The 16123-nt window shown below is 36.7% G+C and overlaps 2 protein-coding genes across 2 annotated transcripts; both read right to left on the bottom strand.

Annotated features, from left to right (window-relative positions):
* Positions 1-247: 247 nt before the first annotated feature.
* LOC104223016 (AUGMIN subunit 6-like) lies at positions 248-8661 on the bottom strand. Its single transcript, XM_009774369.2, has 13 exons — positions 8112-8661; positions 7936-7992; positions 7725-7819; positions 6938-7088; positions 6457-6582; positions 6189-6345; positions 5999-6059; positions 5622-5919; positions 5096-5221; positions 3652-3813; positions 3326-3572; positions 2789-3250; positions 248-753 (listed from the first exon to the last, which is right to left on the bottom strand). Exons 1-13 carry the CDS (start codon positions 8325-8327, stop codon positions 713-715), a joined length of 2199 nt encoding a protein of 732 aa, XP_009772671.1. The 5' UTR covers positions 8328-8661; the 3' UTR covers positions 248-712.
* Positions 8662-10283: 1622 nt separating this feature from the next.
* Positions 10284-10889, bottom strand: LOC104223017 (ubiquitin-ribosomal protein eS31 fusion protein-like). The gene has a single exon (XM_009774370.2). The coding sequence runs from the start codon at positions 10882-10884 to the stop codon at positions 10414-10416; it is 471 nt and encodes a 156-aa protein (XP_009772672.2). The 5' UTR covers positions 10885-10889; the 3' UTR covers positions 10284-10413.
* Positions 10890-16123: the final 5234 nt, after the last annotated feature.

Below are 16123 nucleotides of genomic sequence, written 5' to 3'. Positions count from 1 at the left end.
AAGTAAAATAAGCACAAATAATAGAGAGTCAGATTTTTCAGCAAACAGCAATTTCATATATATATATATATATAGTCAAACATCTCTGTAACAACCTCGTTTGTTCCGCATATTTTTGGATGTTACAGCGAAATACTTTTATAGAGAATATATATTATAACATAACATGAAAATTGGTTTCCGAAAAGCTTGGCTTTTATAGTGAAGTGTTGTTATATAGGAATGTTATAGAGAGGTCTGTACCACATTATGGAACAAACGATCACATAAATTCCTTCTTCAACAGTAAATGTGTCTATTCAATTGATACAGAGTAAACAAAAAGAATCAATCAGGAGCAAGATAACATTTCTTTTCCCTTCAGTATACAGCACACTAATGTCTGCAGCAGTCCTGCAGATCTCCTGCAGCAGAGCATTATGCTTACAAGCCCAAGCTGACAGTACCCCGGGGTCAAAGCTTCAAAAATCTTGGCTCGGCAGTGGTCATGCTGACTGAGCAATGTTCTGATGTTCAGTTACCTCTGCTCCCCCAAGTAAAATGAAATGCAAGAGATAAAGGTTGAAACATTTAAACCATGAAGAATACAAGAAATCACACTGCCATATGGAAGTTAGTGAGAGGAGGGTATTCCGACCACAGAAAGGTCGACCGTACAAGCTTCTAAGCAATCTCTTCAAGACCGAGCAGCAACATTACCCAATATTTGATCTCAATGATCCATCAAAGCAGTTTCAGTTTCTGACAATGGTGCTGCAACAGTACGACTTTCATTAGACCACTAAATTAGCAATAGTTTGGTAGAGCAATAAAGAAGGCAGTGCGTAATATATCATAGCAAATAGTGATAGGTTCCGAAAAGGGCTTTCACTATCGGGTAAAAATCCTTGAAAGCCTTTCTTGAATCAACAAACAAATTGATTGACAAATACATTTCCAATAATAAAATAAATCAAGAAAAAATTAATAATAAAAAAAATCACTTTATTTCGACTATAAAAAAGTCACTTTATAATATTAGTAAGAAAAATTCACATATTTTTTTTATATATCCTACTTGTCACAAGCATATGTATTTTACAAATTATCCGGCTCCGTTTCAAACATAGGTATCAATGAGGAAGGGTAAGTTTGTTAGAAGATGCATGTTGTACTATTAATGAACTTATTCTATTTAGACACAGGGGTCGCATTAGTAGATCAAAAAGATCAAAGCAAGGGTCGTTAAGAAGAACATTTAAAGCTTCCACACAAGAAAAATGGAACAGCCTGATAAATTGCACTGTGGAGAGAGCAATAAGACCTGACTCATTCTCGACAAAACTCTCTCAATGGGCAGTGACCCAAGGAGAACTATTAATCTAGTAAGAGTTTAACAGAGAACACATTTGGACACCATGCAATGTCCAGAATTAGGAGAAGCTTTCAAAACATCATTCATCACGTGTTATCAGTTAGGGCGCAGAACCAACATTTTTGAACTAATAAAAGAGCACCAAAACATATATGCAAACATAAGATGCCAATGAACTGCACATAAGATGGATAGAAAAATCCCAAGCCAAAGAGCAAAGAAGAACAAAATAAAAGTAGGAAAAGGGCAAAGGCGATAAAAACAGCGGAAGCTTACTGTAGGAGCTAAATATGGTCGGTAGTAATGTATTAACAAGGAAAGCACTGGTAGCATGGGACAAACTCTGCTCCCCAAGAAGTGTAGGAGGGCTGAATATGATAAACATAAGAGTATGGAACAAGGCAGCCATTACAAAGCTGTATTGGGATCTTGCGAACAAGAAAGATAAACTGTGGATACAATGGATACACACTTACTATATAAAGGGACAACAGATGGAACAAGTGCCAGCGCCAAAGCAAGCAAGCTGGATGGTGAGGAAAATTATGGAGGCAAGGAATAACCTTGGGACACCATCAATATACATACGACCAGGAAAGAGTAACATTAGCCAAATTTAGCTGAATTTGCTGGGAGAACAATCCAGGATCCCATGGAAATGTTTGATGTTTGGAAATGCAGGAAGACCAAAGGCTCGATTTACACTCTGGTTGCAAATGCAAAACAGGCTATTTACATCGGATAGGTTGATCAGCTGGGGTATGGATATAGAGAGTAAATGCAGCTTATGCCAGCAAGCAGAGGAATCTAGAGATCATTTGTATGTGGAGTGTGATTACATGAAGGCAGTGATGACCAAGCTAATGCAGTGGACGCACATGCACAGCCAAATCATAACAGCAGGGGACTGGGAGCAGCATGTGCAGGAGGTGATAAGGAGAGCTAAAAGGAAGTCACAAGCTGCTCAAATCTTCAAAATGATATACACTGAAGCTGTACACTGTATATGGATTGAGAGAAACAGGTGAATATTTGAGAAGGAAAGTGTAGCATGGGAACGTATAGCAAAGGAGATAGCATGTGTATGCTGTGTGCGAGCCCCTCCTAGAATAGTAAAACTAGTTCATAGCTATAGATTCTAGATGGACTCTTAGTTACTTCTGAGATTCATATGTAAATATGATAGCTAGCAGTGGTGGCTAGCTATGGATTTGTACAGTTATTACTGGTGATTAATACAAAAGTTAGTTACCAAAAAAAAAAAAGATAGAGAATCAGTGACAGTTTAAGCATCAGACATCACTGAAACTGACTTAAGGAACTCAGGGATGTAGCATGAAGATTTAAGCATCAGAAAATCAGCATGGAAAATGGATTTAAACTTCTTAAAAATTATAAACAGGTCTATTAGGTAAAAGAATGTAACAAACATACCAAGTAAATCCTCATAAGAATCTGCTAACAACGATGCATCCATAAGCAGAGGAGGTGAGAATACTTGATCCTGAGCTTCCTCCATATCATAAAATGACCTATGTGCATCAGAAAATGAAGAAGTTGAACCCACAGTTGAAAGAAAACCGTCATAGTCATCCACAGACTGCAGATCATTTAACAAATCATGTATTCCTTCAGACTTGATGCTCATATGATTTTCTGGAGCACGAGTCCCTAGAAAGGATGAGTCTGGTTCTGACACGAACAACTTTTTACTTCTCAACAAGTTTGCTCGATTGCCATGTTGGGCAAACCCAAACCCTGAAACGGGCTCAAAGTAGTGCTCAGAACTATCATCAGAACGGCTGTCAAGAGATGATTCCTGATGGTAAGATTGGGAGCAAAGTGCAGCTTCTCTGACAGATCTCTTTAGATTTTGTACAAAGCTTATGTCGTTATCTGCAAAAATACAGAAAAAATTTAAAAGTCCAACAACGAAATCAACTGTATGCATTCAGAAGGGAGAACAAAAACCTTGTGGAGAATAATTCAACGAATTATTTAAAAATTGCTGATCCAGAGACTTTCTTTCAGGCATATTTTCAGTTTGGCTGGTTTGAGCTGAGATCTGTCGCTTCTGTGCACCACCTTTTCCAGAAGAATTTGGCGTTACACTAAACAAAGGTGGAAGCTTTAAAGCAGGGGGACTGGCTGATGTCTTTTCAAATTGCATGGATGACAATCTTGAGCTCATCTCATCTACCTCATCAGTGGTGTTTTCCTGCAGAATCTATGTTGTTTAGATATTTTGTTGATTCAAAATGTAAAGGAAGCCCCTCAAAATGCTTCACGAAAATTACCGGCGCCCTCCCGCTGCTCTGCGCTTGGACCGGCGAATGCGATCTACCCTGATGCATGGCCATGCTAGAAGAATTGGATGAAATATTATTCACTTCTTCTGTAAGTTCTAAAATTGAATTCTGTATGGATGGAGCAACTTCCTTCAGTTGATTTATGAGCACCTAGAGATCAACAATTTTCAATTAGAAACAGCCTCTCTACCTTCACAAGGTAGGGGTAAGGTTTGCATACACACTATACTTCCCAGACCCCACTTTGTGATATTACATTAGGTTTACTGTTATTTTTGTTGTTGTATTTTCAACAGTATAATCATAATAATTTCATTTAACTTAATGATCTGCTAAGGATGCCAGAAAACTACTTCCATTCTTCGGGTAATCAACTTACCAAATGTCATATCAGAAGCTGTTAGGACAGCATTTGAAGCTGAAATTGGAAATAGATTGTTTGAAGTTGAAATTGGAAAACATTTGTAGAAATTGAAGTTGTTTCTGGAAAGTCGTACATTTTAGGAAACAAAACCTCCAGAAATTGAATTTTGTGGATGCTAAATGTTTGAAAAACTTCACTTGCAATATAGGTCGAGAGCACAACTTCAGTTTGAAATATTATTTTTAAGTTGAAGTTCAAGAGTTGCAAGGTTTGCTTGAAAAAATTTATCGCAAAAAACCTACTTCAATATTCTTTTTGCAAATTTTCAGCACCACATGCAGGTGTAAAATAGATAAAGACGACTTCCCAGATTTAATAGACATGTCCACTATGTACCCAATAAAGACAGGGGCTTACACCTGTGTCTATGGATAATAGTAAACAATGATAAAATAAACATAACTTGCGGAATAACCATATTAAAAAGGCAGGGGCACATCTGTTCCACAAAATGACCCCAGTGGAACAACAATGTAACCCAGATTTATTTGTTATTTTCTACCTATAAAGGGCAAAGGGCAGCCCGGCGCATTAAGCTCCCGCTATGCAAGGGGTTCGGGGAAGGACCTATATGAATATGAATATGGAATTTAATTTCTTTATGAAAACAATGATACTTTATGGCAAGAACTAGTCAATGGAGCTGTTTTCCCGCCTCAAAAGGAGAAGAATATATTCAACCAAAAATGGGGAAGATAGGACTGAAATTGAGAGTATTTAGTTGACAAAGCTATATTAGCAGTTATATATTTCAAGCTTGACTTGAAAATACTGCACAGGTCAAGATAGATAAAAGCTCAAGCAATTCAAACTTATCACTTTCATTTTTTCCTTGGTGGTGAGGGTGATTAGAGGAGTATTTCAAATAGAAAAATGTGATAGATTACAAAATCCAACTATACCAACAACCTTGCTTTCTCTTAATTATTTGTATGGAGATGCAATACTTTAACCTGACTCCATGAAAAATAGTTCATAAGTGCAACCAAATTAGATTGAACGTTATACCTGTATACTTGCTAGGTGCTGCCGATGTTCAGCAAGGGTTGCAGCTAAGGACTCCGCATGACCACCTGCACCACCATCATGTGAACTCCTCAAAAGCTCTGGACCCTCTCCATCATTTGTTTTTGCCTGCATAGTGTCGTGGTACCAGAATGAAAGTTGAAATGAAAATCGATGTAGAGAGATCCAAACTGTTAAATTAATTGCCTAAGTGTAAAAACGGGTGTCACTTGTAAACACTTTCTTTCGCTTTATTTAAGACGTTCAACAAGATTCTCTGTTTAATACTTGTAAATTCAAAAATATGAGCAGATATGGATTGCTTTGTAGTAGTGAAAGCTCTGGCCCCATATTTAGACCCACCCTAAAAAGTAGTTTTCTCTCCTTCTGGACCACTTGAATCCACATAACAAGAAACCGTCCAAACATTTATATAAATGTCTGGCAATATTTTAAGCTTGAAATCGATTGAGAAGAGAAAAGAGTCTGTCAGGATGTATAGAATCTTGAGTGAAAGGAATCAGCATACCAATTGAAGGGACTGCTTATGTACACGTTGTAGGGCATGTGTCCAACGCCTCAAAACTTCTGCTATATCAACAGTAGGATGGCCCCTTGCAATTCTCTCATCAACTCGAGAAAATCTGTCATCATCTCCTTGAATATGAGAAGAATCTGAACTCGTTACATGCTTTTCTCTGTTCATATCTGCTTGTGATCTTTCAGCTTGGTCTTTATTATCATGATGTGAAGAAGCTAAATCGTGAGGTGGAGCTACAGAGCTTTGATCCATAGCTGCGAGCAAAGCCGAACCAGATATGCGATACCTGAATGATAAAAATTAAAAAACAATTTGAAGGCAAGGCCAGGTTTTAAAATCCAAGAAAATATGGAAAGTAATCTAACCTATGCTCACGATGAGCGATAAGATCCTCTATTGGGCCAGAGGCAAGAATCTCATGTTGATCTGTATAAATATATACATACACAAGTAAGCGCCCAATGTACAGAACTCTATTATAATATATGGAAAAGCATGCTAATTGCATAGACTTATTAGGGTAGGAGTGAAAAGTGAGATAATATCTGAACGCACTCTTGCGAGACAGCAAAGAGTCCCACAAACGGGTAGCTCTTTGAACCATATGCGAGTTCTGACTTGAGCTTGATACAAGTTCATCCCACAGTTCACCTTCCAGCTTTACTTTATTTCTCAACTCCTGCAGCTTTTCCAGTTCTTGCTGCAAGTAAGCCTGAGACCAAGGAGATCAGAGATGATCGCAGAAATAATTATTTACCCCAGCGAATAAAGGGATATAATCCAAGTCAGGTCCTCAAAGAAAGATAACAAGATTTTCTTTCACCTCTTCAGCACAAAGGCCTCGAAACTCAGCTGTCAATTCATGAGCCAAATTAGACCACATGCCCTGTCTACGAACTGCTGTTTCTGCATTACTCAAAAACCTTCTTCTTTCAAGAGCAACCCTAGCCTATTCAGATAGCGGCAGATATTAGATCCTTCCACTTGCAATAATTTCTCATATCAATCATGATCGTGTCTACACTACATATGAAGAATTTAAGGTTCAAGACTAGCAAAGCAAACAATCTTAATACCAATCAATGCCTAAGCAGAAATTACTGGTAAGCAATTTTGTCAATGAGATACAAGTAAATAGATTCCACATTAGGAAAAAAACCAAGTCAAATCAATATGCCGCTTGCATCTAAAATATGCAGAAACTAAAGCCTTGGCTTCAGGTGATTAGGTTGTTAGATTTCAAACTGATATCGAAATAGGTACATTTCAAAGCCCTGGCGTATAGAAGGAATCAGAAGAATGACCTTGGTCACAGGGAGTAGCGTGGCAGCATGCGAGAAAGCTACATCTGTTAATGAGGCAGGCAATGGATTAGAAGCAACATCCGCTGCAAATGTTCGCCTATGAACCTCCCGCAAAGCATGCAGTGAAAGTTGCCATAGAAGTTCAACAAACCTGCAGTAAACATGTAAAATATATAACAAACATTAAGTACATGGGATGCCTACAGTGTTTACTCTGTATGCATCAGCATGCAAACTTCATCACAAAGGGTAAGGATCAAACTTATAACAACGAGTATGATAACGGAAAAAGAAGCAGGTACTATCTAGATCTGCCACTTACAAGATGAATCATTTCCCCATCCAAAGTATTATGGAGTCAATAATTAGATAAAGGCACCAGAAAATTCATTAACATTCATTTTTTTTGGGATCGACATTCGTTCATTAATAGAATTATTCAGATGGAAATGATTCTTATTAATAGAATTATTCAGATTTCAGACAGCCCATGGGCTGGAATGAAGGCATTTCAGTGCTTCACAGGTCTGGTTTCTGAACCCTGCTTACTCATGACCCTTCCACAATCCAAACTTCAAAAAACCAATCTACTCCTTTAGAGAATCTAAGATGGTATCAGTAGGACAACTATTTTATTTGCAACATTTCCAATAACACCAATGCTCAAATTACTTTCCCTAGCACTAACATCGTGATACAGAAAAATTCAAATGATGGATCAAAATAAGTAAAAATGAACCAGAATCCAAATGGTATATCAATCGAACTGCTATCAAAATGAGCCAACCTCGGTCCACAGCATGTGGCAAGCGACGAGACCCTTGAATTACTTCTAGGTAGTGCCCCTTGTGATTCCAGCTCACTTATAATCCCTTGTACAACCTAAACTTCCCAAAAATAAAATTAATAAACTTTCACTAAAAAAGACCTAATCTCAACGAATTTATTCAAATTGTTGTATGCATTTCACTTTATTCAGGCTGATAAAGCATAATTACCTTACGAAAATCACGAGATTGTGCGGAGTCAAAAATTGGCCAAACCTTATCGAAATCCTGAAGAGATCTAACAATTAACATCCACACAAAAAAAGTACGAAACTAGAAACTGTAATCCTGAATCAGGTGTGAGCTAAGAAGTACATTTCGAGAGGTTAAAAAGCAGCGACTATTACCTTAGCAGATTGAGTAGGGCCTCTGAGAGACGATAATAAGAAGTAGAGAAGCTGTTCGCCCAGTTTAGGGTTCGAATGACGAAAAAATCCGACCCGAGGTGTGCCGCTACCGGCTCCGATTCCGATGATGGATGGATCCAAACCTAGTAACAAACAGTTGGTGTACATTGCACTCTCCAACTCTACTTCTCTCTCCTTCTCTCGGTCCATCGTCATTCCACTTTTCACTCTTCCAATCAAATTGCTTCAACTTTCGATTTGGTTATTTGGTTTGAAATGTGTAATTATGTGAATTTTCAAACGGGAAGTCCTTATAGATTTGTCAAATTAGGAGAAGGGCCCGGTTGTTGGATCACATGGGAGAGTTTGATTCTAAAATTTGGGGTGTACTTTTGAATTTCTTGATTCTTTTTTGGTGGGGTCGGGTTGGATAGAAAAGCAGTAATTGCGATTTAGCCGATTGAAGAAAATTTTGAAATTCGTGGGAGGGGTGTATCTAACGTGCGCCGCTGAAATCATGAGATTTTATTCTGCGCTTGCCGGCCGACGTGCTTATACCGTCATCTTGGTTTCGCCTATTTATCTTGATCGCGTCCAATCAATTAAACCAATGAACCAACAATATGCCACTAGTAAGTAATAATACCCCTTCCGTTCCAATTTTTCTACAAATAAAAACTTAATTTATAGTCTAAAATAACTTTAAAATATTTATTTGACTATAAATTATCTTACTAATAGTAAATTAGAATTTAAAGTTAGATTATATTCAAATAATATATTATGATAATAAAAGTAGTGTGACATATAAATGGGACAGAGAGAATATTTAGGGGGCGTTTGGTATGAGGTATAAGAAGGTATATGGGTGGTATAAAAATTTAATGTCACCTTAATACTCGGTTTGGTTAGCAAATCAGGTATAAGTTATCCCGGTGTTAATTTTAACACCGGGATAACTTATACCTTATAGAGGATGGGGTAATTAGCACCGGTATAACTTATACCTTCTTCTTAGAAATTATACAATTGTCATTCTTAATACAACATACCAAACAGTGAATAAACAACAACTCCAGCATCACTAATCTCATCATAGCTTATCCCAACATAACTTATACCGGCACAACTTATACCGGCATAAGTCCTATTCCAGCCAAACGACCTCTTAAGGTGTAGCAATCAAGAGTGTTCCTAAAGAGTGTAATCCTATAAATTTTGTTTATCATTTGGATCAGAGGCGAATCCACATATACAGTAGGAGGATCATCGGATCCCGTAAACCTCGAAAAATTTTCTTACACATATATGTAATTTACTATATATAATAAGGGACAACCAAGGACTTTTGTAGTCCTCACAAAAGTTTTCAATAAAATGTAATTTTTTTAATTAATTACTTCTAGGTCCTGATCATATTTTTTAAAGTCAAATTTACTTTTTGTTTTATGGTTTACTTCAGCTGTTCTACCTTATTTTTTCTGTTTTTTGATTTTTTTTATCCGATATCCGTATTGAGCCCAATTAATTCGTATTTGTGTCGCGTAAGGCTCATTTGGAGGAAGTTCTCCCTATCAAGAATTTTTTATACCCAGACTCGAACTCGAAAACCTTGGTAAGGAAGGAGCAGCCTTATCCGCTGCACTTTATTTTTCCCGTTATTTCTTCTATTGATCTTATTTATTAACTTGAAAAATAGTCATTTTTTCGCTAGATTCTTGTTTCTTGTTAATCTCTCGTTCCCCTTTTTCATTTGTTGCTTATTATAGTTGTATACATGTAGGCATTTCTTTTACTTTTTATTTGTATTATAAAATTTGAGAATTTCTGAAAATTCTTCTACTTATATTTAGGCATTTCTTTTACTTTATATTTAAACTTTAATGAGCTCATATTTATTTAAAAAGTCAATGTTATCTGTCATGATCGTGTTATCTTTAAAATCTCTCATTTGGTTACTTTACTTAATTTTCTAAACACAAAATAAGTTTGGTTGGATTTGGTAACGTTTTGGTTCAAATTCTTTATTTTTTAAAAAAGTTCACTAAATATCTATATTATTAATTTAATTCAGTATTATCAGGTACGATCTGGTTATCTTTAAAATATCTCATTTGGTTAGCTTTAATTAATTTTCTAAAGAAAAAATAAGTTTGGTTGGATTCGGTAAAGTTTTTTTTTTTTTTTTAACTCAACAATCCCAAGGTTGCCACATCATTTTAAAAGGAAAATCCATACAAAATAATCGTTCGACAAAAAGATAAAATTGACGACAGCATTTAAACAGAGCTAAACATAGGGATCAATCGGCGCCGGCCTTATTGTAAACATAGGTGAGCCCACACTTACCATAGTAGTGACGGTCAAAGTGGTTAGCCATAAAAGTTCCAGCACCACACTCAGCATTAGGACACTCCTTACGAAGCCTCTGGACTTTTCCAGAATCATCCACCTTGTAAAACTGAAGCACAACGAGCTTAACCTTCTTCTTCTTGTGCTTAATCTTCTTAGGCTTAGTATAAGTCTTCTTCTTCCTTTTCTTAGCACCACCACGGAGACGGAGCACGAGATGAAGAGTCGACTCCTTCTGGAGGTTGTAATCGGCTAGGGTTCGGTCGTCTTCCAGCTGCTTTCCGGCGAAAATCAGACGCTGCTGATCTGGGGGAATCCCTTCCTTATCTTGGATCTTGGCTTTCACATTGTCGATTGTGTCGGAAGATTCAACCTCAAGGGTGATTGTTTTACCCGTTAGGGTTTTCACGAAGATCTGCATCTTCGCTTTGGTTTAAATTCTGTATTTGTCTTAAAAGTTCACTAAATATCTATATTATTAATTTAGAACTAAATAACTTTAAAAACTAGGGTTCAGAATTCATAAACTTCAAATTCTGGCTCGAATGTGATTTGAAGTAAAAAAAATCATCAAAATGAAAGTTAAAATATTAAAGGAGTGAAATGAAAGTTTTGCTTTTATATTTGGATTTTGGGCCCGGGCTTAGCACGGACTTCAAGAACTAGTATATGTATATATATGCTAGGAGAAAGTGGTTTATATTTAGTTAGGCACCCAAAACACTAAAGTCTGCTTGGGACACTGGACGAGTGTGCTACTAGCTTTGCTATCTTGTGGAATGACATGGGTGTGAATCAGAGGCAAATCTAGGATTTATAGTGCATGGGTGCACTATTAAAAAATAGGAGACAAAAATATATCTAGTGGGAATTGAAGCATATACCTTTCGGTAAATAACTCAACCTTCAACCAAGTGTACCATTCAACCTTCGAATTATAAAGACAAAACGCTAGCAAATGTTTACACACTTCTAACTTAGTAAATATAAATTGTCTCTCCATCTTTGTTGATCTGAATTAATATCAAGTGGTTGTTGTAGCTACCTATTTATCCCACTATCTTTGCAATGGTGGAAAAATTCATATTTAGATTAGAGTAGATTTTAGGGGTGGCAAAATCAACTTAAACTCATTTGACTTGTCCAAGCCGCCTAGGTTTTAGTGGATTGGGCAAGAGTATTACTAGTTGGGGTGATTTGTGTTATTCCCAACGTGACCCATAAAAAACTCGATTAAATAAGGACTGATGATCGCAGTTACGCAAATCAACCGAGTAATGTTTAAATATTTCTAAAACCACTCAAAGGATATGTCAAACGTCTTAAAGATGTCCCAACCATATCTCAAGAAATTTGGAACATCTTCACACATTTGACAAGATATTTCAAATCATGATAAAAGTGTAAACATCTTCCGAGATGTTGCGGACATTCGCATATAAGTTTAAAATCTTAAGGATGTTCCGAACATCCGCATATAAGTTTATTAAACTTCAGGATGTTCCAAATCAATTTGAAAGTGATATAATACAAAAGGTCACAACAAGAAGTACTTGGGTTATCATCTCCTTAAAATCTCTCATGGTTTTGTTTTTGTTTTTTGTTATTTTTTGCCAAATAGGACTATAGGAGTATATGTTTTATACTTATTCAGTTATTAATTATCAACCAAAATTTTAAGTTAGAAAAAGGAAAATCTTAACATTAGACGATACGATTATCACTACTCATTAGTATATGGGTTAAAATCTGACTAGAATGGTTGTCCTTAAGAGGAATGATAAGGGGTCCACCAAGTTGTAATCATGCCCACGGGGCAAGATAACAAAGAGCACCTCGGCCATCGCCGGGGTCAAATCATCGGAAATCGTACATCACAGAACAAGCATTGTGTTCGAGCAAACGAAAAAAGGTACAGTTCGCAAGAAAGTACACTGGTCAAAGGCCATTGGATAAAAGGGAAAGGAACTATATATATGGGAGAAAAGCCCAGATGGGGGGTGGGGATTTTTGGGAGATAGCTACCACAAGAAAGTAAACAAGAGGAATCTCTTCACCATCAACAATTACCTCTCTTCCCCTTCCTTGCTCCCATGATTATGACGTATATCTACCCTAGATGTAAGTGTTTAACCAAAAAGTGGGATTTCGGTCAAAGCGATAATTTAGAAGAACTCGGGTTACTGATAATCAAAGAAAGTAATTTTACTAGCAATGATATAATCAGAAGAAAATAAGTAAACCAGTATATTCAGATAATTTTTCGTGTGTGTTACAATTGACCCATTCTCCCCCTTTTATAGCTATTTTGGGGATATGCGTTTTATCTTTGTCATAATAAGGTCATTATGGACAATTAAAGACATTAAATACTACGTTACATAATCATTGCATTTAATACAAATTCTCTAACATTTTTAGTATTTAAGACTCATTAAATATTGTATATGTACTCCCATATAGTGTCAGATTCATTCCCCTTGATTCGTAGACTTGAATAAGTACGAGCGCTGAGTCTTTTACATAACCGCTCGTGCCTCTTCCTTTGCCTCTGCTCGTATCTGTTGCAACTCGTGCCTCTTTGCCAGTTGTAACTCTTTGACCAGTCTATGTGTCATAACACGTCATCTTTACACCACTTTAATATGTAAACTCAATTTTCCCTAATACAGATAGTCCCCCCACTTGCCATTTATTCATCGATTGAATATTTGGGAAGTGGATTTCATTAAAAATGAGGATTTTTGTCACTGTTAATGCTATGACAGAATCGATGCTTTAATTGTCACTTCCATTTAATACTCTTCATACGTGTCATCTTTTCATTAGTTCTGCAGTTTTGTAGCACTTTTTAAGGCTTTTCCACAACTTCATTATTCACGAAGCGTCAGTTATCGTTATTATGGTCCTTCCATGATTGTACCTTTTTCCTTTGGCGGTTGCTTATCAGTATAAATATATCTTCCTTCTTTGTCTTTACCACGTAAAGTTTTTTGACCAATTTCCTCAAATCTCAATTTGATTCTTCATCGTATCATCATGTCTTCATCAAACCCTAAACCTAGAAGGGTCCCCATAGTTGATAACTTCCCTGATGTCCCCAGTAGGAGAAGAAGAGAAGGTAGGCTTCGTATTTGGGATCTTCATCCTTCTGTGGTTCTTCCCTTCCTTCGCCTAGTTCTGGCCCTTATTCTAGAACTAGAGGTTCCCTTTCACACAGATCTTCTTCTAGAGGTAAGGAATCTTCTGAACCTCTTCGTGAACCTCTGGTAGAGGAGATAGTTCCCGTGGAACTATCTTTCTATAATGACAGAGAATCTCTTAGAAATCAAGTATCTTCTTTAGATCACGCCAATATCTATCCCACTCAAATCACTGAAGGTTTGATTTCTTTAGTTCGTAGAGACTGCCATTGAAGTAAGTTGGGTGTTTTTGAATTCTCGGCGTGATACCCTAGTTGAGGCTAGCCAAGAGACTTTTAACTTGGAATCTGAGTTAGCTAAAATCAATGAAACTATTAAGAAGGCTCAGCAAACTCAAGATTTTCCTTCTCCCGTGGCCGAGACTTCCGTGAATGTTGAAGTTGATACGTGTATCCCAACTCATTCAAGCCCAGTTGAGCCCGCTGCTGTAAACCAAGTTGAGGCTGATGCTGTTGATGCACCTACTTCAGTTCCCACATCTTCTTAGTGATAAGTTTAAGTCATTTGAATTTCTTTGTGTTGTTTTGTTTTTTGAGAAAATTATGGTAAAACCCTTTGTCTTATTTGAGGGTTTGTATTGGAAATTCAAGTCCCCGGGCCTTTCATGGGGAAATTTGTATAAACAACTCACAGTTTATGACTAAGTTAGTACTTAGTCTTAAGCTTTTTAATATTAAGAAGTTTTTCTTGAACTTCTATTTAGTTTATTCTTGCCTTTATTTCTAAGGACTTATAGAATAATTTGCATTTTTATTCATTAAAAACTGCTCCTATTAACTTCATGAATATTTACATTAATCATGAATTTTATAAAAGAGGGCCTTTTTATACTCGACACTTAATGAAAAAGACGTCTCAACTTCATAATGGTCTTATTATACGACAAAAGAAATAGGAATACACATGTTTCTTTGAAATAACTTTGACAAATTTTTATTTGAACTTTGTCTAGTTTTGAATAACACTTTACACGTATTTGAATTACATCTATAACTTTCTCGTAACTGTTTTCCTTGTAACAGATTTAAAAGAAAAACAAACACGAGGTTTTTATCTATAACCCGTTTCAGTACATAGCCTTTACCCTAACTATGGTATGGTTTTTCTTTGGCCTTAGCTCGTGACTTTTCTCTGCACTTGACTTATTCAATTAGTGAACTTTTCAGGGCTTGATCTTCTTTGCCTTTTCTTATACACATGCCCGTGTATATTATGTAGTCCCCTAAGTATTTGAGCGTTGAAGTATGAAGCCTTGAGCACTTGATTGTTCCTCTCATTTGATCCTTTCCCTGTAAAAGAAAAACATTCGGGACTCGGAGGTACTATTATAGATGAAGACTGCTTAACCCATTTGAATTTCTATCAGAATAATTGTAACCTTAGGCCAGGAAGTTTAATTTATTCCACGTGCCTTGTAGGTCGTGAATCATCATTTAATACGGGTTATCTTTTTGCCTATCATCTAAAATCTTTAGTAAAACTTTAACAATTCAAAAATTAAATTAAAGAAATATGGATACCTGACCACGGGTATTCCTTAGAAATAGTATCTCTTCAGATGAACAACATTACAATGTGAAGGTAGTATCTTGCCATCCATTGTTTCCAGCTCGTATGCTCCTTTTCCTGCAATATCACGAATTCTATTGGGTCCTTCCCATGTTGGACTTAATTTTCCCGCATTAGCTGCCTTTGTAGATTAAAAAACCTTTTTGAGCATAAAGTCCCCAATTTTGAAGAATATGAGGTGTGTTTTTCGGTTATAGTATCGTTCTATGACCTGCTTCTCTGCTGCCATTCTTATTAGCGCAGCTTCTCTTCTTCCTTCAAGTAAATCAAGATTTACACGCATTTCCTCGTCATTAGATTCTTTTGACACATGTGTGAACCTTGTACTCGGCTCTCCTATCTCAACTGGAATTAAAGCTTCAGCTCCATAAACTAAAGAAAATGGTGTTTCTCTTGTACTTGTCTTCGCTATTGTGTAGTATGCCCATAAAACACCAGGTAACACTTCTAGCCAATTACCTTTGGATTCCTCTAAACGTTTCTTTAAATTGTTGATAATGACTCTGTTTGTTGACTCAGCTTGCCCATTACCCACCGGATGATAAGGTGTGGATGTAATCCTTTTGATTTTCCAACTTTGAAAGAACTCTGTGATTTGAGCACCTATAAACTGAGGGCCATTATCACACACGATTTCCTTTGGCACAACGAATCGGCATATGATATTCTACCAAATGAAATCTCTAGCTTCCTTTTCTCGCACCTGTTTGAATGCTCCTGCCTCTACCCATTTAGTAAAATAATCAGTGAGTACGAGCAAAAATTTTACCTGACCTTTTGCTTGTGGAAGTGGGCCCACGATATCCATCCCCCATTTCATAAATGGACATGGTACAATGACAGGATGTTGTAACTCCGCAGGCCTATGCATATTATTACCGTACTTTT

Source organism: Nicotiana sylvestris, chromosome 2 (assembly GCF_000393655.2).
Source record: "Nicotiana sylvestris chromosome 2, ASM39365v2, whole genome shotgun sequence".
NCBI classification, from domain to species: domain Eukaryota; kingdom Viridiplantae; phylum Streptophyta; class Magnoliopsida; order Solanales; family Solanaceae; genus Nicotiana; species Nicotiana sylvestris.
Note: the sequence above shows the minus strand (reverse complement) of the source record. Positions and strands in the feature narration are given on the sequence as shown.

What these genes read in the sequence shown, in the direction of transcription:
- LOC104223016 (XM_009774369.2), bottom strand. Translation starts at nt 8,327, where the DNA reads ATGACGATGGACCGAGAGAAGGAGAGAGAAGTAGAGTTGGAGAGTGCA. An exon ending in GAGGCCTTTGTGCTGAAGAG is followed by an intron (nt 6,346 to 6,456) that starts GTGAAAGAAAAT and finishes CCTTGGTCTCAG; the next exon opens with GCTTACTTGCAGCAAGAACT. An exon ending in CTCTTTGCTGTCTCGCAAGA is followed by an intron (nt 6,060 to 6,188) that starts GTGCGTTCAGAT and finishes ATATTTATACAG; the next exon opens with ATCAACATGAGATTCTTGCC.
- LOC104223017 (XM_009774370.2), bottom strand. Translation starts at nt 10,884, where the DNA reads ATGCAGATCTTCGTGAAAACCCTAACGGGTAAAACAATCACCCTTGAG.